General features: G+C 46.6%; 1 protein-coding gene across 4 annotated transcripts in view; it reads left to right on the top strand.

The window, feature by feature from the left end:
- The window catches only part of LOC121319438 (solute carrier family 12 member 5-like), a 98,920-nt gene that overhangs the window by 63,126 nt on the left and 9,914 nt on the right, over window positions 1-25,880 (top strand). For all 4 annotated transcript variants that reach the window (XM_041256877.1, XM_041256876.1, XM_041256878.1 and 1 more), the window contains 6 exons: window positions 12,720-12,814; window positions 13,276-13,407; window positions 17,622-17,768; window positions 21,285-21,339; window positions 22,827-22,957; window positions 25,018-25,265. In XM_041256877.1, coding sequence (XP_041112811.1) covers window positions 12,720-12,814; window positions 13,276-13,407; window positions 17,622-17,768; window positions 21,285-21,339; window positions 22,827-22,957; window positions 25,018-25,265 — 808 coding nt within the window. The remainder of the gene's footprint in view (window positions 1-12,719; window positions 12,815-13,275; window positions 13,408-17,621; window positions 17,769-21,284; window positions 21,340-22,826; window positions 22,958-25,017; window positions 25,266-25,880) is intronic.

Genomic DNA, 25,880 nt, shown 5'->3' with positions numbered 1-25,880 from the left:
GAACAAGAACAATTAGTCTCTGAGAATCGACCTGTCGGCCGACCCCAGCTCTCTGGAAGTGTCTCAACACATCAGTCACGTAAGCACCTAGCAAAACAAAACGAAGGACTTTCAATTCATATTTCATTCAGTAAGAGCGTCGAGAGTTTTACTGAGCAAGAACATTTTCACTCCGCGTCAGTTCGGCTGACCCCTCCTCCTTATCATCCTTTGAGAATTGAGTCAGACAACTTTCCTGCTGTGAGAATTATTAGAAACCTGGAGCTTCGACTCCATTTAGGAAAGCTTGAGGCACAAAGGCAGGCAGTGGAGACCAACACCTTTCAAACGTCAAACAAATCAAATCAGCCGTGAATACGAAGAGATTACCTTAGGACAGTAAAGAAATAACACGAAAGATTCAACTGGAATGCAAAACATGGCAATGTTAATGAGAGAGATCAAGCAGCGCCCACTCCTGTGCCTTTCGCACGTAAATTAGGATTCTTTCCTCCGGTCCACAGCCCTTGCTCTCTGCTACTCAACAGCTGAGTACTGTGCCCCAGTCTGGTGTCGCAGTTCGCATGCAAAGAAAATTGACACTCAGCTGAACTCTGCAATGCGGACCATCTCCGGCACTTTTTGCTCAACTCCGGTCCAGTGGCTACCGGTGCTGAGCAACATCACACCTCCACACATTCGGCGCAAGGAAGCAGTGGTCAAAATCGTCAACAAGATCCAGGATAACCCGGCACTACCATTGCATGACTTTATCCTCCATCCACCAAAGGTGCGTCTGGAATCTAGACGTCCAGTCTGGCTGTCACTTCCTGACCCTGATTGGTCATCAACAACCCAGTGGCAAGAGGAGTGGTTCCAGAGCGACACTCGCAACCAATTCCTCATTGCCGACCCAACAGACCGCCCACCCGACTTTGACCTGCCTCGCCAAGATTGGATTTTACTCAATCGCTATCGTACTGGTCACGGTCGGTGTGCAGCGTGTCTTTATGACTGGGGCCTTGTAGACAGCCCACTCTGCTCATGTGGGCAGAAACAGACAATGCTTTACGTTGTAGAGGACTGCCCGCTGACAAGTTTCCCGGGTGGTCTCCGTGCTTTACACACAGCTGTTGATTCAGCAGTTGCTTGGCTGCGCAAGAACAGCACACGCTAAGAAGAAGACAGTGGGATGCAGTGTGACAGGTATGAGATATGAGACCTCGATATGGGTGACTTGCATTTTTGACTTAACATTTTGGAAGTCAGAGAGAGAGAGAGAGAGAGAGAGAGAGAGGGGATTGGCTCCAGCTTGGATAACATAAAACACACTGTGAACCCAGACAAACTTGATCATGTGCACAAGCCTATGGAAGGTCATCATTTAGAAAACGATGGCCACTGAGTGAAATGGGTCGAGTCACTTGACCTCCTTGCAACCAAGTTGTGTCAAACTCTCTAGTGGAAGTGATGAGCCCCTGACTGTCTGTCAGACCACCCTGGGATAATCATTACAAGATAATAAACAGGAGCGAGTCCGTCTAACAACAAGTGGGCAGAGTGGAACGCTCACTCGCACGTCTGTTCATTGATACAATTGTGCAATTGGATTCAGCTCTGTGATGTCTTCATTGGGCTGGTCAGGACACCAGAAGGGATATGAATCGTACCAGTTTGAGATATGAGGGTCTAGGGGGTGAATAAAAAGTAGGTATTATTGGAGCGATTTGGAATAAAGGTGTAGACGGAATCTTGATTTTGGCTAATATGATGAGATGAGATGATTTGTAGCACTCTAGCCCTACATGAGAATCAGCTGCCTCTGTCGGAGCGCAGTGTTTAAACTGCAGATTAATATTATGATTTATCTGATTTTTTAGTGCACCTTTAGAGCACCTCGAAGAACATGGCTTGTTTCTTTAACACATATTTGCAAATGAGATGGGAATATCATTTTTTTTTTATATCCCTCATAAATGATGCTTACCACACTGGATTATAAAATATAGGGATATTTTAAAAAGATAAAGGCAGAATTCCCACAATTTATCACTGTGTCGAAATGAAGTATACAATAAATTTTTAAAAATATAGAAACGAAAATAGAAACGAGTTTCGAAGCCACAGCTTTTTCAGCAGTAAACTGTGTGGCTCTAAAGTGTCCTGCAGGAGGTTTTGAGTGCAGCAGGAGGCTGGCTGTATCCAGGACAGTCCTCGCTGGCAGCCCCAGGGGTGCAGGTGGAGGCCTGGCCCCTGACAGAGTCTCTCTCGGGACCAGCTCCATGAACAGCTCCATGGATTGCCGGAGCATGCAGCCTGTCAGCAAGAATTATTACTTTACTGTGTAGCACAGATATTCGAAACAGAAATGCGATCCCTCCTCTCTTTTACTGTATAGCCTGGCAAACACATAAGAGGATTCTGTATAAAGTCTGTAAGCCATTTCAAATATACCTCCCCACCCCAAATAAACAGTTTGAATGCATCTGTCTGGCACTGTGATCACTGTGATACTCAATATACTATATAGAAAAACTCCACTTAAATCCAATTAATGGCCCTTATAATATGCAGACTTTATAGCGTTTGCTAATATGCATATATTTACATGGCACGCTACACTTGTGATGCACAAAGACCATATAGGGAGCTCCTTTCACTGCAGCGTGGCTCACTCTGTGAGTAAAGGGGAATTCCGACTCTCCCCCTCCAAGCTGACTAATGGACTCTATAGCAGTCTGCTGCAGGCAGCATCACTCACAACCTGGGCACACACAGACCCTAGGAGTACATATTAAAGTTCATCATTTGCATGGTAATTGTGAATTTTTCCCACGCTTTTCCAACAGCTTTGCTGTGCATTTCCCACAGCTTACCATGCTTTGCCATGTGTGTTAAATATGCTTTTACTGTACCTCTCTGGGCTTTACAACACTAGGGATCACAAGCTCAAGTGAATAGCAAAGCGTGGATCACACTGCTGTTCAAGTCTTATTTCCATCCCTGCCATTAAAACTTGTGACTCTGGTTACACCTCATGGAGCCCAGAGTGCTCCCTGTGTACCCGCCTGCCTGCCTGCCTGCCTGCACTGATGTAGGAGTGTGTGAGAGTGGAGGGCTCAGTCACTCAGAACGGAGGTCTGCCATTGCCCTGAGATATCCTTTTCAATGGAGTGTTGGCATAAAGGAGAGGCCCAGGCAGAATACATCAATAACGGCCGGCATTTGTGAGATAAAAAGAGAGAGATCGTGCGGCTCCCATCAGCCTGGGAACAATGGCAATGTGCTGCTGGAGCCCAGGAGCAGGTCTTTCAATGGAGGGAGTCACCTCATTAATGTATTAGGAGACTGCCAGGATATATGGGAGCTGATATTTACTAAAGCTCCATTGTCTTTATCCAAAGGCATAATGAAATGAAAAGGGCAACCCAGCTAAACGCTTAGATGGGAGGCTCTGGGAGGCAGTGTGGGCGAGAGGGTAGAGCTGAGAGACTGTGTTAATCTATTGATAAGCAGGGCTACCTTGATTAAATATTAAGAGCGACTGTGTTCCAGCAGGTTATTGGGTTTCATTTATTCTTCATTAGTATTTATTTTTTCTGTGAAAGCATTATTGATCGAGGGCATCGTTATTAGATTAGTGACTGCTTTGTACTGGAGAGTCTCTGATTCAAAGTGACTGAAGAGGCTCACAGCTCCTGGGAAATGCAAAGACTTGAATAGCCATTACAGGTTTAGCACTTGTAGTAAAAACTCATAGAACTGTTCCTGTGTCTTCTCAGGGATTTCTAGCTATCTGAAAAGCCTAATAAATTGAAAGTGCTCCGGAAAGGTGATGGGCTGACAGCTTACATATTTCAACTAGAGAAGTGCAGAGTGGATTGCCTGCTGATTCCAACGTTTCACAGCTAATAAGCAGGGTAAGAGATGCTTGGCATCTCTTATTAGTAAATAAAGGGTTTTGTAGATGCCAGTTGTGTCTTCGGTTAGTATTTACGGTTCAATAAATGTGAACCAAGCTTTCACTCCAGCAAGTCTAAATGAAAAAGCCGGCACTTGCACAGATTGATTTCAAGTTTGATTCACAGTTGATGCGGTGACATTCCAGCGAGTATCTACTATCTGATAGAAGCCCGCTAGAGATGGAAGCTGACTGGCTGATGGTACTGAATCGTTTTCTTATAGAATTTTGTTAAAACCCACCCAAGCATTTTAGGAACACTGGCTTGTGCTTGGGGGTGTGTTCAAAACAGGACTGGGTATTGAACCCGGGACTCCTGGGGTGACAGAACAGTTCTTTCATGCCCGGAGCAAGATACCACTGCCCCCACAGCTGGAGGGCAAAATGGACAGAGAAATGTGAAGATGAGAATCTGAAGGGGATAATCCCACAGATATGGGGAGAACACCAGCCAGATCTTAGAGGTGCAGTCCAGGGCCCCTCAACTGTTGAAAAGGGATTAAAAAGGAGATGACCAACCCAGGATAGCCGAGAGAGAGCAACCTTCCAGCTGTGAGTCCTGTCAAACAGGTCCAGCTGCTCTGTGGAGTAGAGAGGGCAGGTCAGGCTTCCTTTATTAACACACGAGAAGCCCGTGGAGGTGTAATTTGTTGAGGAATGAAATCCTGGTTGATGGGGAGGCATTGGAAAAACAGTTGATTCAACAAAGCACTTGAACAGATTAGAGAGAGATTGTGTTACCGAAGGAGCAGAGAGGATCTGAGCAGCTCTGCCCGTTCCACTTTCTTAAATTAGAAAATAACATTAGAAATAATGTCAGCAAAAATCATGGGAAACAAACAAAGACATATTATATATATATATATGAGTGAGGAGCTCAGTGGTTAGAATGCTGGGCTGCAGTGTGGATGGCAGTGGCTTTGAGTTGCTCAGCTGTTAAGAGTTGGGCATGGATGTTACCAGCAGCTCTGGAGTCTGCCTAATACCGTAACACAAAAAAGATTGAACGCTGTTTAATAAATGAATGTGTTGTGCAGTCTTTCAGCTGTGTTCTCGGTTTAGTGCTCTTAATGGCAGTTAGGGTGCTCATGTGTTTCTCAATGGGGGAGGCTGTTAGAATGGATGGCTTTAAAGCCTCTAATAGTTTGTACAGAGTGAAAACGCCTGGAGCACATTTCCAGTCTGCACATTTCCAAAGCGCTTATTTCACACTTTCTCTTTCAACTTACAATTTCTGTTCTGTTGTATTTTTTGTTTGTTTGTTTATTATTTCGTTTTTGCAGTTTTTGATTTTCTGCCTGAAAAAAAGATTCTTCGGCTTGTTTTTCCAGATCATGGATCCTTTTATAAAACGAAGGGTCCTCTCTGTGTACTGGGTATGGGGGGCTGTTTCAGAACATGGTACAGCCAGACTTTATTGAATTGGATAGAAAGCAACCTTTACAGGGACTATATATTTTCTAATAATCTTGTTAAAAAACAGACAATGCATTTTACCCCCAGATTTCCACCTGGATAAAGGACCTGTTTGAGAGGGTGGTGTGGTCGTAGCTCTTGAGAAAGAAGGCTATGCTGTCAGTTCAGATCTGGAGATTGAGTTATCTCTGGACTGGGGGGCCGTAGGAAGCAGCAGGGGTGCAGGTCAGCTCTTCAGAAGGACACCACCAATCAGCGTTCCAAAAATCAATAGAACAATCTAATCACGTTCAAATGCTAATCAAATTGATTAATTCATATATCTCAAACAATACTTTCAATCTGGTGGATCTGAGATATGCAGAAACCTTCCTTTTAAAACATAGCACTGAAATAGTAACTGGCAAGAAAAACATAAAAACAGTCAAAGAATTGGAAAAGATTGTAGCATTAAAAAAGATGGAGTTTTGGTCACTGCATTATCAAGTGTGTTGTTTTTTGGCACACTGTATTTCTGTATGTGTATAAAAATGCTGTCTCTCATCCTTACAATAACACACCCCACACTCCATTGCACTGCACACTCTGTCCTTGGCAGCTCTGAGCCCAGACTGCATGCTGAGGTACTGGTTAGTGGCAGTCAGGCTTGCGGAGGTGTGGACAAGACTCACAGTACAGAAGAGCTGGTGAGAGAGAGAGAGAGAGAGAGAGAGAGAGAGAGAGAGAGAGAGAGAGAGGGAGGAGGGGGGAGGGGCTGGAGCGCATGACCTCGCGACTCCCCGTATTGGGGAATACCACTAGGTTCTCACCCTGACCGGAATTCCAAAAAGAGTGGGTTTGAGGTCACAAGTACTGAACCTCTCCCCACCCCTAACAGTGTAACAAGCACATCCACTGCCTAAGACAGCTGTCAAGAAGACATGCTGGGAAGTACCCATGGACAGATCCCTTTCTAAAGCATTGTAAATGTAATGGTGGGCAATGTGAAATGGGAGGCAGGCTGGTTCCACTCTCCTGTCTGAGCTGTAATGTTTACTGTGGGAGGCAGGCTGGTTCCACTCTCCTCTCTGAGCTGTAGACTGTGGGAGGCAGGCTGGTTCCACTCTCCTCTCTGAGCTGTAGTGTTTACTGTGGGAGGCAGGCTGGTTCCTCTCTCCTCTCTGAGCTGTAGTGTTTACTGTGGGAGGCAGGCTGGTTCCACTCTCCTCTCTGAGCTGTTGTGTTTACTGTGGGAGGCAGGCTGGTTCCACTCTCCTCTCTGAGCTGTAATGTTTACTGTGGGAGGCAGGCTGGTTCCTCTCTCCTCTCTTCCTCTTCTGCATAGTGCTGGGGGGGGGGGGGGGGGGGGCTGCAGGTGTGAGTGTGCGGCTCTGCACTGGTGCCAGTTATCCCAGCGAAGCTCATCAGCCAGTCAATCTCAGACTGTACAGTCTGCCAGGCCCTGAGAGCCTTCCACTCCAAATTCTATCAGTGACTGGCACATCCTTCTGTATTTACTGGAAGACATTTCCACTATGGAGTTTTACAATATTACACGACACATTTCAGATGGTCAGCTAATTGGTGCTGGTCCATTGCTGAGCTGCAGCACTGCTAACAGCATTGGAAAGCGATGTCACAGGGTTTCAGAAAGAGGAGGGCATGTGCTGAATGCTGAATAGGGCATAGAGTGCTGTAAAAATGAGGCTGGTTGATTTTGCAAGTCGACAACCCCTGCAGTTAACTAGCTGTCGACAATTCGACTAGTAGTTGCTGCCCAGACTTCTATAGGATCCTGGGGATCTTGACGACGTCATTTCAGCATGCTGCTTGTCTAGTTAGGGCTCTGGCACCAGGGAGATGTTCTGTGCTGCACCGTGGTTTGCATTTCTCCGTTTGCCCAGAACACGTTTGTTTTTGTGCCACTGTAAAAAGCGAGATTTTGTTAGACTGGAGATATTTAGCAGTGTGTGTTAGATAACCACCGATTCCCTCTTAAAAGCCTGTTCTGCGTTGGAGTCTCCAGTCAGATAATAACACAGAGTGCTCCCGTGTGGGATTAACTGACTCTGTGGGGCAGCTGATCCCAATCCAGGCACTCGCCGGGTTATTCTTGGCCACGGCTGTTTTACCTCGACAAGGATTTAAAAACATCAATCCTCCCCAAGTATTTTAATGTGTTTATTGGGCTGTAATCCCATCCCTTTGTGAAGGAGGCTTTTTCCTAATACCTGTCACTCCTTACCCACTGCAGCGAGATGTATCCACAGTAAGCTTCTGATTGAACAAGCCTGAGAACTGCAAGCTCAGGGCAATACGCTGGTCAGCCCACTGGGGTTTTGAAGGGGGGTGCTGTACCGGTGACAGGCCCTCAAATTGAAACTGGCAGACCAGCATTTGGAGAACTTGTTAATCTCAGCACGTCATTCTCAGGAATGCTAATTTCATTGCAGGTTTTATTGCCTCTCTCTCTCCTTCTCATACTCGCCCACAGAGTGGTTCTGAGTCACCTGTGTGTTTTGATCTTATGAAAGTTTTGCCAACAAAATTAATTAATTGTTCCCTGATCCACACTGAATTAATGCAACCAGAATTGTTCTGTATTTTACATTTTTTTTGCAGACAAGCAATACATTTTACACTTCCGTAGTCTCACTAGCCTACATGTTACTGCTAATAAATGTTGCCTAACATTGATCCCAACGGACTTTTTTTTGTCCTTAGAGTGTCCTTAAAAACGTGGCCTCAATTTCCAGATTTTACCCAGTAGGTAGCCTTCTGACAGACTGAGCATGAGTGTGGTCCATGGAAACACAGCATGGCACTGTCTCCCTAGAGCCTTGCTACAAGGGGTGCATTGTTTGAGCTCAGTGTGAGGTACACTGTCCATGGGTACTTCCCAGCATGCCTTCTTGACAGCTGTCTTAGGCAGTGGATGTGCTTGTTACACTGTTAGAGGTGGGGAGGGTGTTAAAGGTATGGACTGGGCTGGGTGAGAAACACATAAGGTAGTATTCTGTCCTTCAGTCGCTCCAGGGCGGCCTCCCCCCTCCTCTCTCTCTCTCTCTCTCTCTCTCTCTCTCTCTCTCTCTCTCTCTCTCTCTCTCTCTCTCTCTCTCTTGGCGTTTATGCTCCAGCACTTGCTTGCTTTAATGAGGTGAGACGATTTTCGACGAGCGTTTCCAAAATTAAATTCCAGTCACAGCACTGGGGATGTTAACCCTTTAGAACCCAGCATGGTACCCGTGTGATTCGCTATTCGTCGGGTTTTTCATCTGGTAAGCCTGTCTTCTTTGTGGACCGAACACACCTCCTGGTCCTCTTTTAGGCATTCTTCAATCCCTCTTTCCCAGTAAACGGGACTGGACAGCCTTGTAAACAAGATGTTGCATCTGAAGGTCTGCCAGTATCTGCAGTGTAGCCCCACGCTTTGTTCACTTGGCTGGCGTTGTGTTCAGCGCCACCTCTTGCTTGAACCATGAGCAAACGCACCTCAGTTTTTGCTGGTGCCAGCAGGTCTATCATGTGCAATCCATCACTTTCGGTTCTGACACTAATGATGCCAGAGACGTCAATCAGCACTGCTCAACAAGCAAGAAAAAACTGTTCAAACTCCATCCCCGATAAACATAACCTGCACACTGCCTCCCTCCCTCTGACCTACACCACATCACCCCTCTGACATCTAACACAACTAAATACACTCCATCCTCCTTCTAACGTGGTCTCCTAGACCACAGGCATCATCAAAATGAGTCTCACATATGAATTGTAGCACTACAGATGTATCGCATTCAGAGTTCTCTAGGCTCTGTGCTTTAACCACGTCTTTGTTACAGCATTGCTATAGATTGTAATATTCCATTGATTCTGACTCCGCTCTGCTCCCTTGTGCCACTAGACAGTACAGCGGTGCAGTCTTACGGAAGCGCAGCTCAAGGGGAAGAGCCCCACCCCCCAGTGACAGCTGGCAAGAGGTGATTAATATTTGATTAATGAAGCTCTTTGCAGATTTCCACAGGCAGTTTCAAGCAGGAACGCGCTTGGCAGTATTTACCTGTCTCTATGGTCAAACAGCGGGTAACGGATGCAGTGATATTAATACTAACATGAAACTCAACCAGGGGTGTCTGTCTGAAAACAACCGCAGCGCTTGACTCAATTGGATTCTGTTTTTTGTTTGTTTTGACACTGTTTGCACAATACTGACAATGCTTTTTGCAATCTCTTGTTTGCAGTTTAACTGAATTGTTTTTCTTGTTTCATGGCACCTTCGTTGGTGTTCCACAGCAGAATTATTTTCCAGAAATGGGGGGCGAATGTGTGAAAATTAAATCTTGTCACAAGCATTTAGCCAGCCGAATGTTTGAACAGGCAAATCGAATGAAACTGTACAGCGTGCTAGCTAGTGTCTCCGGCATTGCTGTGACAGGTATTGATTTAGGAGTAGGAAAGAGAAAATGGGATCTTTTTCTATGCGGTTATAACTAATACAGGGGGAAAATCATGACCTACAGTGTGTGGAGACTTAAAGCCCTTTCTGATAACATTACAATTCAGGGTCTTTTAAAACCCCCAGAGATTAAGGGGTGAAGTTGAGGCAGCAGTTGTATCTGAGAGAGCTGGAAAGTGCATTAGAAGAGGTATAAGGAAAGAGGAGCCTCCTAGCGAGGTATCCAAAGGACCGAAGAAACTCAAACTGCAGCGTGGAAGAATATTTACTAACACTGAGGCGTGAGGGCAGAGAGTGTTGGACAGAACCACATGCAAAATATTCCTATGGTCTTCAACCTTGCCCACTGATTTACAATTGAAGACTTCAAGCAAGACTTCCTGGTGTGTGTCTCTAATGAGTGAGATGAGAAGTGAGAGGGAGGTTTAGTTTCAGGAGGTCTTTGACATGAAGGACTGTCTGTTCGAACCACATTCGCTATCGGTCTCGACAGCTCCGCCTGTGCACAGTGCTCGCTATCAGCTAGAAAGTCTGAAGCTGCTTCATGCCTGCTTACCTCTCTGAGCTTGTTGGAACTGTGACTTGATTGAATGTATGAGGAAGAGTGTGTTTGAAACAGCTTGTGTAGCTCTGTGTGTGTAAGGATTTGTGTGTGTGCACAGGTGAGTGTCTGTTTGCTAATGCACCCCCAATGTAAAAAGAGTAGCTAGAGGTTATCTGCGGGCCTGAGTTAGCATCTCAGTCAGGTAGCTGCTGCATTCTGCCCCAGAGGGACAGCTGGAGTATCTCATCAATACCCCATCTGCTCTGCCATTGTGAAGCAAGATGAAATTGCATGTGACTGCAATTCCACCTACACTGGAAGATGGAGATCAATATAATATTCTGACTGCAATTGTCAGATGCACTTCAGTGAATGTACAAAGTCTGCCTGCACTTTTATTTGTAGCGTTTTACTACATCTTTGTGCAGAGCTGGTAGAGCAGACAATCCAGGTTCTCCCAGGTCAGTCTACAATGAGGTCTACAATACACTGAGTATTATTAAGGGAATCCTAATCCGTGACCGCTCAGGAGTTTTGACCTGTTTTAAGAGAGGTCCGTTATAAAAGTTCACCATAAAGCATATGTAAGTATTGCAAAGCCCAAAGTGGTATGGTAAATCGTTTTTTTTAGTTTGTTTTTTAAACATGGGAAACTATGGTAAATGCATAATATAACCATGGCAAAAGCACATGAAAAAATGCTGAATGTCTGTGCAAATTTACAGTGGAAAATTTGAATAAGGGGCGAGTGTGCACCCCCACCCACACCCAGGGCAGGTGGAAGGTCAACTGTGCAATTCTCCTCACAAAGATCGAGTGAGGGCACTGCATCCCTGAGCTGCCCTGCTGAGGACTGGTACTCAACATGTCAGTATAAGAAGATCAGTATAGAGCCATTTCATTTAATAAAAATGAAAGCTGACACAGACTCCTTTCTTCAGAGCTGAGCTGCGTGGGAATTAGATCCAGCTCCCATCACTTTGAAGACATGCATTCATACAGGAGAAACGCAAACTTTGAAATTCACCCAGCATCTGCTTGTGTCAGGAGGGCATGTGAAGGGAAGAGTTTTCAAATTGAATTAGACAGGGCCAGGGGCTTTGTCCTGGGCTCTAATTTATTCACTTCTTACTGAGAGAGAAGATCAACAACATTCTTGGAGCCTAGAACAAAGAAGAATTAGAGGGGTTATGATCCAAGTCTTTAAAATCTTAAATGGAGCTACATTAGTTAACCCTGAACAATACTTTAAGAGCAGCACAGGAACTAGTGTGGTGAGGGGATGGGACAGGCTACCTAGTCAGGTTGTTGAGGCACAATCACTTGGATCTTTTAAGACCTAGCTTGACAAAGTTCTGAGATCAATCAGTTTCTAGGAACAGGACGAAACACTCATTCCCTCTCCTCTCAGAGATTACACAGGAACATGAGACCAGGTTGCTGTCCTAATGAAGAACAATTCTGCTGCTCCCCAGACAGCGAAAACAAAACAAAAAATAAGTTCAAGTGTTGAGCCGTGCCCAGGAGATGTGCCATGAACCTTTATCACTTTGTAGTCCTAGTGCTTAATAAAGTGGCTTGCACTTTCACAGCTGCGTGCTCCAGACCTAACATGGAAGAGTTTGTAATGTGCATTACTCTTGGGAGAGCTGAGAAATGAAATAGTGCATTTGTAGCAGCTACAACGAAACAGCCAAAGCACTTCACACAGGTTATACAAAAATCAATAAAGGTGAGCAACGGCACTCAAAACTGCTCAGATATACGACCTGAATCCCCTAACAAGGCAGGGGAGAGCGCGATTAAAAACTGGTCCTTTGAAGATTTACTAATCTTTATTAAAAACTGCAGGTTATTAGGGTTCAGTAGCAGCTCTGAATGTAGCTGAAAGCCAGCAAAGGCATATTTTGAGGAAATGGTTTAAGCTGGAGCAACTGAACTCAGAACCATGCAAACTTTATAAGAAGGCAAAGAAGGAGAAATTCCCTGTGAACAGGTCAGCTGGAAGCCTGTGGGATTGAACAAGACTGGTGGACAGTCCTGGGCACTGGGCGCTGGGCACAGATACACATTTTCATATTAGTAATGTCCCCTAATTAATGAAAGCGCCGCTCAAACCGTGATGTTTGTTACAACACCTCGAGGGACCAGACTCAAGTGCAGCACGAAGCTCTTAGCTTCCATTCTTGTTTAATAAAAGCGAAAATGCGCAGAGGTCAGCTGGGTTTGTTCTGCACGGATATTTGTAGAGATACTGTTTGATACACCACGACTACTTTAAACTTTCTACCGTGCAGCTTCACTAATGCTGTGTCCTGTACTTTGTCAATAATATATAGCAATACCCTCCTTTACTGATGCTCTCTTTGCGTTGCTGCCCCCTACAGGAGATGGCAATCCTAAGGAGAGCAGCCCTTTCATCAACAGCAGCGACGTGGAGAAGGGCAAGGAGTACGATGGAAAGCACATGGCTCTCTTCGAGGTAACACCCTCTGTCTGTCTGTCTGGGAAATGAACCCGCTCAAGCCCCAGTTCATTTGTTAACTATACGTGCTTGTGTGGAAATGAGGTATGTCTGCTCTGTAGTCAGTGCACAGTGCTCATGCACTGATATGGTAAGAGGGACTGGCACTAGCTGCAGTTAGTGTGTGGTGCTTCTCTGTCAATGCACCTGAACTACAACACCTGCCTGAGATTCAGGTCTGGAGAGCCGGGCAGTGTTGCTGCTGTGATCACTCCACTGTCCACTGCTCTTTGGAGGCATATTCTATCCCTGGCCTCGGAGATGAAGGCCCCCCAGGGTGCCAGGATCCTTAAAGCAGGTCCCAGGCAGTACCACATAACAGTAACAATGACAGTGCAGTTCTGCTCTGCTATCAAAGCACTAATGTTTCTTTGGTTTTGTTTGGCGTGGGTCTAACTGCTTGTAACATTTGTCCGCAGGAGGAGATGGACACCAGCCCCATGGTCTCCTCTCTGCTCAGCAGCCTGGCCAACTATTCGAACCTGCCGCAAGGGAGCAAGGAGCACGAGGAAGCAGAGAACAACGAGGAGGCACGCAAAAAACCCATCAAGGTAACGAAGGTATCTCTCTCATTGCTGCACAGACACTGTCAGCTTACACCAACAGAGCTCCACGAGAGTCCCAGTGTGAATGTGTTGTACCTCTCTATCTGTGATCCAAGGTCTTTGAGTCCCTCTCTCTCAGCTGTCCCAGACTCTCACACTGCTATTCTCCTCTCAACCCCCTGCTCTCCCTCTCTCTCATTCCTTCACTCTCCCAAACAGATTATTTCTGCTTGTTTTCATTTCCACCACTGGAATCGATCCCAGCATTGTTTAAATCTCTCTAATCCAGGTGTTAAAAATACCCTTGATGAACACGGCTAACCAGCACAAACACCACTGATCTGACGACTCCAGTTTAGCTTCGTACAAAACATCTCCTTTCCAAGGGGAGTCCCAGGGGGCTGTTCACTGCATCGCGCCTTGAATCAAAATCACAGCTTTGGAAAACATTAGAAATGAAGGACATTTAGAGTAAACAGTAATATATTAAACTTGCCCACCCACCCTCTGCTATCTGTCTGTCAGAGTTTCTTTGATGATGTCATCTGCGGGGTTTGGTATGCAATCTGTAAAACACACACACACACACACACACACACACACACGCACACACACTGCTTTCATCTCAGTGAAAATAAATCAGATATGTAGCTGGGGGCGTGCATACTGGCAAGCACAGGAACAGAAAGACAGCAAACTCCAGATAGGATCATGTCTTTTTCTCTGACAGTATTAATAAAGTTAATAAACAACTTTGAATCAGCAGCTGCCTTTCTCCTCAGTCCCCTTGGTGACCGCGGCTCGCTCAGGCTCCAGTGGACTCCCACAAGTAAAGTGAATTCAGCATCCAATATGCTGTGGGTGTCTGTCAGTCAATCCATCTTTCATGGCTGTGCGTTCCTGATGGCTGTGGATTTCAGCCACATGGCAAAGGCTCCATCTCCCTTGCCTGTGCATGACTGCAGATCAGGTGCATTTCCCCTGCCTGTGCATGACTGCAGATCAGGTGCATCTCCCCTGCCTGTGCATGACTGCAGATCAGGTGCATCTCCCCTGCCTGTGCATGACTGCAGATCAGGTGCATCTCCCCTGCCTGTGCATGACTGCAGATCAGGTGCATCTCCCCTGCCTGTGCATGACTGCAGATCAGGTGCATCTCCCCTGCCTGTGCATGACTGCAGATCAGGTGCATCTCCCCTGCCTGTGCATGACTGCAGATCAGGTACACTGCCCGATCATGTCCCTCGCTGAAAGCAACTCCTTAATAATCCATCAAGCCTGAACAGGAACACATTAGTGCTGTCAGCTGGTGTGTGAGTAGCAGAGCGTGAAGCAGGAATTACAAGCTGGTTTTATTACATTACAATTCAAGAACTGCAGTAGGGTTCTGGGAGCTGTAGATTTCCGCCGCTTGGTTCAGCTCTGTGATGAGCGAGTCTGGCACAATGACCGCCTGTTGCTACTCTGTTAGACTGCAGTGGCGTCTGTGTGTTCGTCTCAGAGATACCTTTCCACATGACCGGCTGTAACCCGAAGCCCCTGTTTAAAATAAGAAATCAACGAGAAGGCAGCAGGAATGTGTCATCCCTCCTCATTTCAGCATCTTAATCAGAGAACAGGATCGATAATCCCAGCGAGGAATGTGTCTCAGTCAGCTATCAGCTAGGATCTCATCTAATGAACCTGTAACTCAAGCCAGGTACACATAGCCAAACAAGGCTGCACAGCATCAAGTATTTCTACTCTCAGACTTCTCGCTAGGGAGTGTCGGGCACTGTACAAAACAATAGCTCAAGCCTTTCAGCTGGGACTTTCTGCTACCGTCTGTACCATCAGGCTATTTAACCTTTAACATCTAAACTACTCACGGGTTCCAAGAGAAAATAACCAAAGTCTGGTACTGTCCACAATGCAATGCAATGGATGGCCCTCTCACTGTGTCTGGCGTCTTCGCTGTGGTTGGTGGTGATGCTCAGCATGTTGGTTCAGGGTGTGCTGGTCATCGCTCTTGTTTTTGGAAGTCTGCCTGGCTCTTGCGCAGTACAATGTGTGCACACTGTCAGGCAGACGCTGTGTATAATGAGGGCTGCACCCCAGCTGGGCGGCACCTTGAATGAGAGGCGCTCTTAAAAATATCCCAATCCAGAAAGCCTCCTAGACAGTTGCTAGGTTGACATGATGGATGCTGTGCCTTTTACTGTACACTGAAGGGTGAATGATCAGAAACTAATTAGCTTACCGCTCAGCCTAGCAACAGCTGCAGTAGAGGTGCAAGTCATTACAACAGGAAGAGACATGGCAAAGATAGAAGACCTGGCTGCATTTATACATGGCATTAAAAACCTGGCCTTCCTGCAGCTTAAAAAAAATACAAAATATTAACAGACACTTAAAAATAAATTTCTGTTTCCAGTATTTTAATAGAAAAAACACAATTTAATATTAATTGCAATGCCTGTTAATAAGGTGTGCATGTTTTAAATTATTTTGTTGTGAATAATTACTGCCAGCACAGTGTTAATCTGGGATTAATATTGCAGGTTAATTCAATTGAAACTGTTCTTCTCCCTGGCAGCTGTTGAGACATGTCACCCAGGGTCTGCTCACCTTATTAATTTGCTGGTCCTAATCACAGTGGTTGAGCCTGAGAGAGTGTACAGCTGACCTTCACAGTCGCATTCATTCACTCCTATTATAGCTCACTGGAGCCACGCACAGCAGAGATTTAGTTCCACAACACTGCCTGCTACATAATGTCATATTAAGAGAGCCATAACAAGTTATAGGCAATTCTTGTAAAGCCCCCAGAGGTATGGTAAAGCATATTCAAAAACATGTCAAACCATTGCAAACTATGGGAAATGCATTTCTGAAAATGGACGACAAGCAGACTTCTCCAACTGTGTCTTCATGAGCGTTTAAACTCATTGCCAAGATAGTCTGGAATGCTAACTCTGACATTATGTCTTAAAATACCAGAATTAAATGTGCATAGCGATATTACACCATATGAATGAAACAGGGACCCCCCTGAAATGTTTCAATAGTTATGTGATACATTTTCTTCACACATGGGTTAATATGTTAACAGCTCCACAGGTCACATTCAGACATGCACTGCTCTTGGTTTGCACAGTACAGGAGGTTTATTGTGAAACTGACACCAGTCTGGCTCCATCATGGAGTCTGCATTGAGTAGCAAACTACTGGACAGCTTGAGCCAACATGGCAAACACAGCTGCTCTGTTTGAGTGCAGCGGGTGAGCCAGTGACGGTTCCTATTAGCCCGTCTGCACCACCTTGGCGTACATCCTGGTCAGATCAGTTAAGTCAGGCAAGCCAATACAGCAGTTGGGACTGTGCTGTGGCCAGGTTCCTCTGGTCAGGCTGGAACTGTAATCACATCGCACAATCCAGATGGGGTGGCTTGTTTGGTAGCTGGACCATCCTCAGGCCTGATCTTACAAGCTAGGCAGGGTTGGGTCCCAGAACACAGAACCCAGGACCCAGAACACAGAAGCCAACAAGGTGGAGCACTGAGGTGCTGGAAGATCTTGCACCTGTTCTCCAGGATAATCCACGCCAGCACAGTTTTCCAGAGAGATCTGACCTCCTGCAGTACGGTGCTGTATCCCCCTCTCTTGGCTGAAGTGAGGTTCTGTATCTCATCTCAGGCACAACAGCTGTCCGTCTTGGCCAGACCCCTTTGTTAGAAATCGCTTGCCAGCCCTGTTTAATCTCCATCCTCTCTGTCGAATTCAATTTGAAATGCTGGGTCATCTTGCCCTGAGAGTCAGCGCAACATTGTGAGGTTTCCAGGCAGTTCAGCAGCTCAGGGGTTGACCCTCTTGAGCTGCATACATAAAGGTCAAAGCCACTCACCTGTTGTAGGCTTGTCCAGCTGGGGATTCTGTTTAAACAATAGGTCCATTTTGATAATTCCATAGTGTGCTGAAAACCATTAGACAATCAAGCTGTTTAAATGCATAAAGAATTCACCTTCCCTCGTTCATCCACATTGTCCTAGCCAGGTTATACACTGTCCTAGCCAGCCTGAACAAGGACTAGTGCCTCCCCTCACTTCTTCTCCTCTGTATAAAGCTAAGGTTGGCCTTTGGACAGACTCTCCCTCTCACACTCTCTCCCTCCCTCTGTCTCTCACAGTCTCTCAAGAGCTGTCTCTCTTTCTCTCTCTCTCTCTCTCTCTCTCTCTGTGCCAGGCTCCACGGATGGGTACCTTCATGGGCGTGTACCTGCCCTGCCTGCAGAACATCTTTGGTGTGATCCTGTTCCTGCGTCTCACCTGGGTGGTGGGCATGGGGGGCGTGTTAGATTCCTTCATCATCGTCTTCATATGCTGCACCTGTGTGAGTAGCACTCAACCAATCCCACCCCCTCCTCTTCAGCGCTGGAAACTTGGGCTCCACAAATACTGAAGACACTGACCAGCTGGATCCATCCAGTCCAGGGTTTTGTCCACAGTTATTAAACTGAAGCAATTAAACCACTGGCCAGCTGCTTAATAATTGGATTCCGCATGTAACCCTTGAGTTGAATGGCCCTGTCAGTCCGCAGCTCTCTAGCCCCGCGGTGCTCTTCATCTCATAGTGTTTGTTTCAATGTGCACATCGGGTCAATCCTCTCCAATGTACAGTTACAGTCCAGTCAGTCCCAGTCTAGCTGCAGAGCGATGGTCTCTACCAAACACCTGACCCTGCACTGCGGTGCTTGCGTGTTTGAACCCCGATCATGATTCGTAACCCAGGTCTGATTAATGGGGACGCTGCAGATGGAAAGCACATGACTGAAGAGACATCCGATTGGATAGAGTTCAGAAATAGCATCACAAATGGTTTTCGGGCAGAGCTCCCTAACAACTCATTTAAAAGTCATTTAAAACTTTTGAGTTAGTACTGGTGCAGTGATTTATGCATTTTTCACTATATATATATTGGGGGTGTATTTCAGAGTCCAGGTGCCACCAGACAACAGGATCCACCAACCAGCGGGGGAGAGGGGGGAGGAATGGTGGGCTGTATCTTTACCAGCCTCTCTTACTCCGCTGCCCCCAACCTTTCCACCCACACTAAATCCTGTTGAACCGAGCCTCTATGCAGTGCTTTCTGCTCCACGTGGAAATCAGCCTGCCTTCAGGGGCTTTCATAACAGAGGCGAGGCTGTGGAACGGAGCAGTAGGAGGAAGAGAAGAGAGAGAAATAAAACTGCCTCCAACACCGAGCTATTAGTGGAATTGAAGGGAGTGCAAGGAAAGTGCTGAACGATAAAGGCTTTACATTGAAGTGTACACCTCCACCAAACAAGATTAAAGAGCCCACGGGCCATTCAGCTCTGAAATCCAGCTTTCTGCACAGAATATAGCAAGGCTGCTATATCAGTTAGCATCCGCTCCCCTCTCTCTGTGCTTCTGTGAACACTATACTTATTGGAAAGCCATGTGTATCTCCGGGCAGCACCCCATTCCATCATTCAGCCTGTGAACAACCCTGATTTCAATGACCATCATTGATTGTTGATAAGCAGGTAGTAGGAGCCGTACTTGTTGTACTCACAGGAACAGTAAAAATAGATGGCTTGGAGTCTGTTAACAGAAATAGAAATATTAACCCTGAATATGATCAGCTAAAACATATTGCTGCGTATTAACTAGCCACTAGCAGATAACGAGACTCTTCTGTTAAAATGTGACCCTCAGCCATAATACACAAGGGTGCTTTTCTAATTGAATGTCAATATGCATCCCTCACCTCATTCAATATTTATGAAATCAATGTGCTTTTATTAAATGCTGGTAGCACAGGATGTGCACTATTAAATATTCATAGCTGATCGCTAGCGCTCATTCTGAACAGTGAGCCCAGTACTGTGACAAGCACAGCGCAGCATGTTAAGCATTGAGAACTCCAAATAGAAGCCACTGTAATTAGACAGTGCCACCCATTATAACAGACAGGCAGGCAGACACAGACAGACGGACGGACGGACGGACAGACATCCCTCTGCAAGTGAAATGCTCTTAATTCTCCTTTCTCTGCCAGACCAGTCGCCCCTCAGGACTTGTCCCAGGCGCTGCCTGCAGAGTGCCGTCACCCCACTGAGTTGCACGGTCAGGGGCTGCTAGGGTGCTTTTACGGGAGGTACTGAACACCCATGGGTGCCTTTCCCAGCAGCACTGCAGTACTGGGACTGTGGTGAGGGATGGGGGTTGATTTGCCACCCAGCCGCACTGTTTGCTGTGATAAATCCCAGTCAAAGATGCTTCTATGTTCCATTTCCCGGGCTATGAATCCCTCTTTTGTGGGCCCTGCTGCATCGTTTCCACGTGCTGCTCAGACTCAATTTCAGTTCAGCTTTCCGGAATGAGTTACAGCTGATAACAGCTCCAAAACGATTTGGGTCTTATCTGGGCTCTCAAAGACTGATATCCACTTTATTAATACCTGATTAGTGATTTGCTTACAGGGGTGGCTGCCTGGCAGGGAACTGTGTCTGTAAACTTCACGCTTTACTGATTATGAACCTCTTAAACTTTGTGGTGCAGATTCTCGCCTGCGTTGCTCATTAGGAAGGCATGCTGAGCGTCGGGAACACAGAGATCTGACTGTGCATCCACAAAGATTCACAGTTACCTGCTGAGATTTTTGCTTGTGGGACCCGCTGTTTTTAAACTAGTGGCAACCAAGGTTTTTAAATCTAATTTTCTTACTTTGTGTTAGCACTGAATTAAACAGATTCATGCTAGCAGACTGTTAAAAAAACAAGGTAGGGACTCTTGCACTAAGACTAATGACACGTCCAATACTTTGTAATATTTGATTGATCCTAACAGACAGCAAAAAGTATTGGCGCTTGCTAGTAGTCTGATAGTGATTACTTATTTATAGCTGTATTGAAGATAGCAGCTCTGATCTCTCTGTATTCAGTGTTCACACTCTGCTATCCTGACAAGCCAGGCTAGGGGAGCAGGCATGCAGACTCCAGGCAGTATATCAGGGAGGCTGTGGATACAAGGATGGCTGGTCCATGTGTCCCTGATTTGTTTTTCCTCTGCTGTCTTGACCTGGCAGGGTTTCTTATTTGCCTCAGCGCTTCAGTGAGTATTAGCAGTTAATTGCAGGTTTAGCTGCCCTCCCTCTGCTCCGCGTGACATCTCATCCCTGTACAAACACTAAACCTGCCCGCACTGCATAAAATGCCCCTCAGAAAAGTTGAGCCACAGTGACGCAGAGTATGTCGTCTTTTAAAGTTTAGAGTGATTTTTCTGGCTTTTTTTTCCCCTTCCTTTAGCTTCTGAACTCGTTTTCAGCTCCTGCTAGCATTTCATTGCATGACCAACTCTCCCTTGTTGTTCTGCGTTTGCAATCCTCTTGACATTTATAAGTTCCACTGTAACTGAAACTCTGATTCCCCCGTATCCACTCTGCCTGAATATGGCACAGAACCAGATTGCTTTATACTGCATTTACAATCACAGAACACTGAACAGCTGCAGGAAGAGTAAAAGAATGAACACGTTATTAAAATCATCATTTGAAGCTATTTACCCCGTGTAATGTAAACAAAATGCCTTTGCTGGCATTTCTACCCTCTGTGCACTTACCTAATATCACCACTAGTAGGTGCTCCAGTAACGCAGCAGCAGAAGTGAACTGCAAGGCAGCTGCACTCCGGGCAGAGCAGTCTCCGTTCAGAAGGTTGTTTGTGTTCCTTCATGTCGATTTGAGCTGCTCGAGATCCATGCGGACACACCAGCACGCTGTTTCCATGGTTACTGTCTGCTCGCAGTGTTGCTGTAGGTTGAAAAGCAAGAGTAACTCAAAATATCAACAGAAATACTGAATTGTTTTTTGGTTTTGTTTTTGCAGACCATGCTGACCGCGATTTCCATGAGTGCCATCGCCACAAACGGAGTGGTACCAGGTAGGTGGCTTCATTGGATCCTTATACAGGAACTGGGAAGCAGAGCGTACAGCATCATATTCTCTCCCCAATGACCCACACACCTGACAAAGCAAAGACCCCTCTGTCTTGACATCATCTCCACTGCATATTTTAAATCTTCATTTCCAATGCCGTTCCACTGTGTCATTATACAACAGAGGGGGGTGACTGTCAGGGTACATTTCACTTCTCAATGCATTCACTGGGAGGGTGTCCTCAGTTAGGATGCCTAATGTCATGGGGTGCCAGGATCAAAGAGTCCAGTACTGGGGTTGGCAAAGATGTGTGTGGCACTGGGCACGCACTCCCAAGCTGCAGAGCCAGTGTGGTACCAGCTAATCTAACGATCCCGACCAGAACACTTTACCAGCGGAAAAATCAAACCAGGACAAGTCCCATAGCAATATCTCAGTTAGGCACAGGACACAGCCCTACGGGAACAGCGTTAAACGCAGCTTTGAGACTGCACAGAACTGGGGTGAATCTGCAGTACAGCAACACGGCACACTATTGCAAAGTGCTGTCCACAGAGGTGTGAACAGCTTGTACTCTGGGGTGCCAGGGGCAGGGAGGGGAGAGAGGGAGACTCCTCAGGGATTCCTCTAGTAAGACATGTGGTAATGACTGTGTGTGTGAGAGAGAGAGAGAGAGAGAGAGGGAGAGAGAGCGAGAGAGGGAGAGAGCAGTGGCAGCCCCATTTGGAAGGTGCATTCATCCTTGTCCAAAACTTTTTGTTTTAATTAAAGATGCTGCAGGCAGGCAGGCAGGCAGATGGACCTTCTCTTTAGTGGTTCATAGTGTCTGTCTTATTCTGCGAGTTCAGCTGCAGGTAACACTTCACTCTTGTCCTGTTCACAGTTAGGAGGTAAAACAATGAATTATTCCACTGACTATTGGTCACACTCCCAGCGGTGTGCCCAGCTGACCCTCGCCCCTCACTCCCAAGGAGTGAAATTGAAAGAGTTCGCACTGCTTCCGAACAAATGAAATAATCTAATTATGCAAGTGCGATCATTGAGCACAGTTAATTAGCTCCACCGTTAATGAGCGCAACTGCTCTGCTAATTAACACCGAGATTAGCTGATAAACGTCTGTTATTGTGTTTGTAAAAAAAAATAAATAAATAAATCCCAGATGGAAAGTGGAAGGAGTGTTGGGAGTCTGGCTCTGCTCTTGTAATTCTATTAGAGACCCTGCTCCTCTAGTCCGGCTCTGCTCTTGTAATTCTATTAGAGACCCTGCTCCTCTAGTCCGGCTCTGCTCTTGTAATTCTATTAGAGACCCTGCTCCTCTAGTCCGGCTCTCCTCTTGTAATTCTATTAGAGACCCTGCTCCTCTGTCACTAACCACTGCTCCCAACACTGCCAGGTGTTTCAATAGGAGTCCTTGCAGATATTCCCCACCAGGTCAGTGCCAGGTTATTCTGTGCCCCTGCGCTCAGTGCCTGTGTTTGTGTGTCTGACAGCTGGTGGATCGTACTACATGATATCGCGCTCGCTGGGGCCCGAGTTTGGGGGCGCTGTGGGACTCTGCTTCTATCTGGGGACCACCTTCGCGGGAGCCATGTACATCCTGGGTACCATCGAGATCCTGCTGGTAAGAGCGTTGGCACGCGTGTATGTGTCTATCTATTTATTGTTCTCTCTCACTTGCTCCCTCTTTCTCTCCCTCTCTCTCACTCAATCCCTCCTTCTCCCTCTCATACTTGTACATTCTCCCCGTCTTCCAACACTTCATCCCCTTTCTCTCTCCCGCTACTTTCAGAAGGATAATTATGTAAATCCAGCATTAGAAAGTGCAACACTGGGATCTGCTGGGTGATGAGACGGGACCAGGCAAAGATGCACTTTGTTCTGTTTTATTAACGATGGAATAACAATACAACATAAAAATAAAAAGTTTCTTGTTTTTGTTGTTTGGTTTTTAATTTTTTCTTTCTGAAGCTCTTCTGAAGCAATCAGACATGGTATTGAATAACCGAGGTTGTGGCTTATATTGGTCTAGACAGACAGAGTGAGAAAGAGAGAGAGATGGGAGATAGTGTTTGTAGCTGTTTAAAGACCCCTCTGATCAGGATGCAGGCTGCTGCCCAGGTGAAGAGATCTTTATCACAGGGCTCGCTAATCCAATCAGCAGTATCGCTTCATTACAGCCTGTCCCAGTGAATCCTTCTACAGGGCTGTCTGCATGCACAGTGTAGCAGATTGTGTGCCTTGTATCAGCTCACATGAAAGTGGCTCATTTCAGATATGTATGTAAGAGCAGGGTTTACAGGCAGTAGATATTTGAAAGCAAATCTTATCAGAGGAATAAAAAAGTGAAGCATGTATAAAATCGCACTCCTGCGTCTGAGTCGCGACTTGCTGTTTTTTGTTTTTAAATGGTAAATGATTCACAGTCACACAGAAAACACTTCACGCTCAGAAGTCATCAGACATTAATTAAAGTATCAATATTAATGTGAATTCACAATCCATAATTACAGAGCAAGGAGAACTTGAACTGGAGCCGTGAAATCAGGTGCCGATGCAAAAAACACAGACAGACACACAGACGTGCATTGAGCAGCAGAGACTCCGCTAAAGACAGACAGACACACGGACGTGCATTGAGCAGCAGAGACTCCGCTAAAGACAGACAGACACACGGACGTGCATTGAGCAGCAGAGACTCCGCTAAAGACAGACAGACACACGGACGTGCATTGAGCAGCAGAGACTCCGCTAAAGACAGACAGACACACGGACGTGCATTGAGCAGCAGAGACTCCGCTAAAGACAGACAGACACACGGACGTGCATTGAGCAGCAGAGACTCCGCTACTCCGCTAAGCAGCAGACAGACAGACACACGGACGTGCATTGAGCAGCAGAGACTCCGCTAAAGACAGACAGACACACGGACGTGCATTGAGCAGCAGAGACTCCGCTAAAGACAGACAGACACACGGACGTGCATTGAGCAGCAGAGACTCCGCTAAAGACAGACAGACACACGGACGTGCATTGAGCAGCAGAGACTCCGCTAAAGACAGACAGACACACGGACGTGCATTGAGCAGCAGAGACTCCGCTAAAGACAGACAGACACACGGACTTGCATTGAGCAGCAGAGACTCCGCTAAAGACAGACAGACACACGGACTTGCATTGAGCAGCAGAGACTCTGCTACAGACAGACAGACATACGGACGTACATACATCTACAGCCAGTCTGTGAGAAGAAAAAGCTAGGTGGATTAATAACTGGATTGCCATTGAGTCAGTATGCGATTGCAGTGTAAAACAAAAATATATCAGGGATAAGTGATGCAGCTGCTTAATGTTAGTTTATTGTTAATGGAGTTTTTAAACACTCATTACTAATAAGATAAACAAAGGCATTTACAGATTTTGAGGTGGCAGCCTTAGTTAGGAGTGACCGAAAGGCTTTTGAGGTAACACTTTGGTATGGCTTAATACATCACGCAATGCCACCCCCTGGCCACATACTGTAAGTTTCTGTGAATGGGTTTGTATGGAGTGCACATGGTGGCTGAGTGTTGTAAGAGTGATTTTGAAGGGATCAGTGTAATGTATTGCAGTATCAGAAACTCGCTCCACACAGCCCCACACAGTGGACTGGGAATGCTCCAACTCTCTCTCTCCCCCTCGCAGACCTACATCGTGCCCCAGGCGGCTGTTTTCAAGCTGGACGGCCTGGAGGGGGCGGAGATGGAGGAGGCTATGTTAAATAACATGCGTATCTATGGGACCTGCGTGCTGTCCTGCATGGCGACGGTGGTGTTTGTGGGAGTCAAGTATGTCAACAAGCTGGCGCTGCTCTTCCTGGCCTGCGTCATCATCTCCATTGCCGCCATCTATGCAGGGGTGATCAAGACTGCCATCGACCCCCCGGATTTCCCGTGAGTACCCAAGCCAGCACACAGAGTACAGCCCCGCACAGCACTGAGCGCACAGCCTCGCACAGCACCGTGCGCACAGCCCCGCACAGCACCAAACGCACAGCCCCGTACAGCACCGAGTGCACAGCCTCGCACAGCACCGTGCGCACAGCCCCGCACAGCGCCGGGCGCACAGCACCAAACGCACAGCCCCACACAGCACCGAGCACACAACCCCGCACAGCGCCGGGCGCACAGCCCTGCACAGCGCCGGGCGCACAGCGCCGGGCGCACAGCGCCGGGTGCACAGCACCAAGCGCACGGCCCCGCACGGCATCGAGCATACAGCCCCGCACAGCACCAAGCGCACAGCACCAAGCGCACAGCACCAAGCGCACAGCCCCGCAAAGCGCTTAGCTTGTTTGAAGAGGCTTACCTACTGTAGAACAAAGATACTGTTATTACTGTACACATTCCAGATGTCAAAAGCCGGAGAGAACTTTTTTTTTTTACAGTTCTTCCATTTGTCCAGATTGTGCAATTTGCACCGTTTTGTTGGGTGTTTTTCAATTTTTTTGACAAAAGGACAAAGAGCTTGCGTGCTGAATGTTAATAGCCCAGTCTCAGAGTGTCTGT

The sequence above is a fragment of the Polyodon spathula genome, chromosome 8, assembly GCF_017654505.1.
Source record: "Polyodon spathula isolate WHYD16114869_AA chromosome 8, ASM1765450v1, whole genome shotgun sequence".
In the NCBI taxonomy this organism is placed as follows: domain Eukaryota; kingdom Metazoa; phylum Chordata; class Actinopteri; order Acipenseriformes; family Polyodontidae; genus Polyodon; species Polyodon spathula.
Note: the sequence above shows the minus strand (reverse complement) of the source record. Positions and strands in the feature narration are given on the sequence as shown.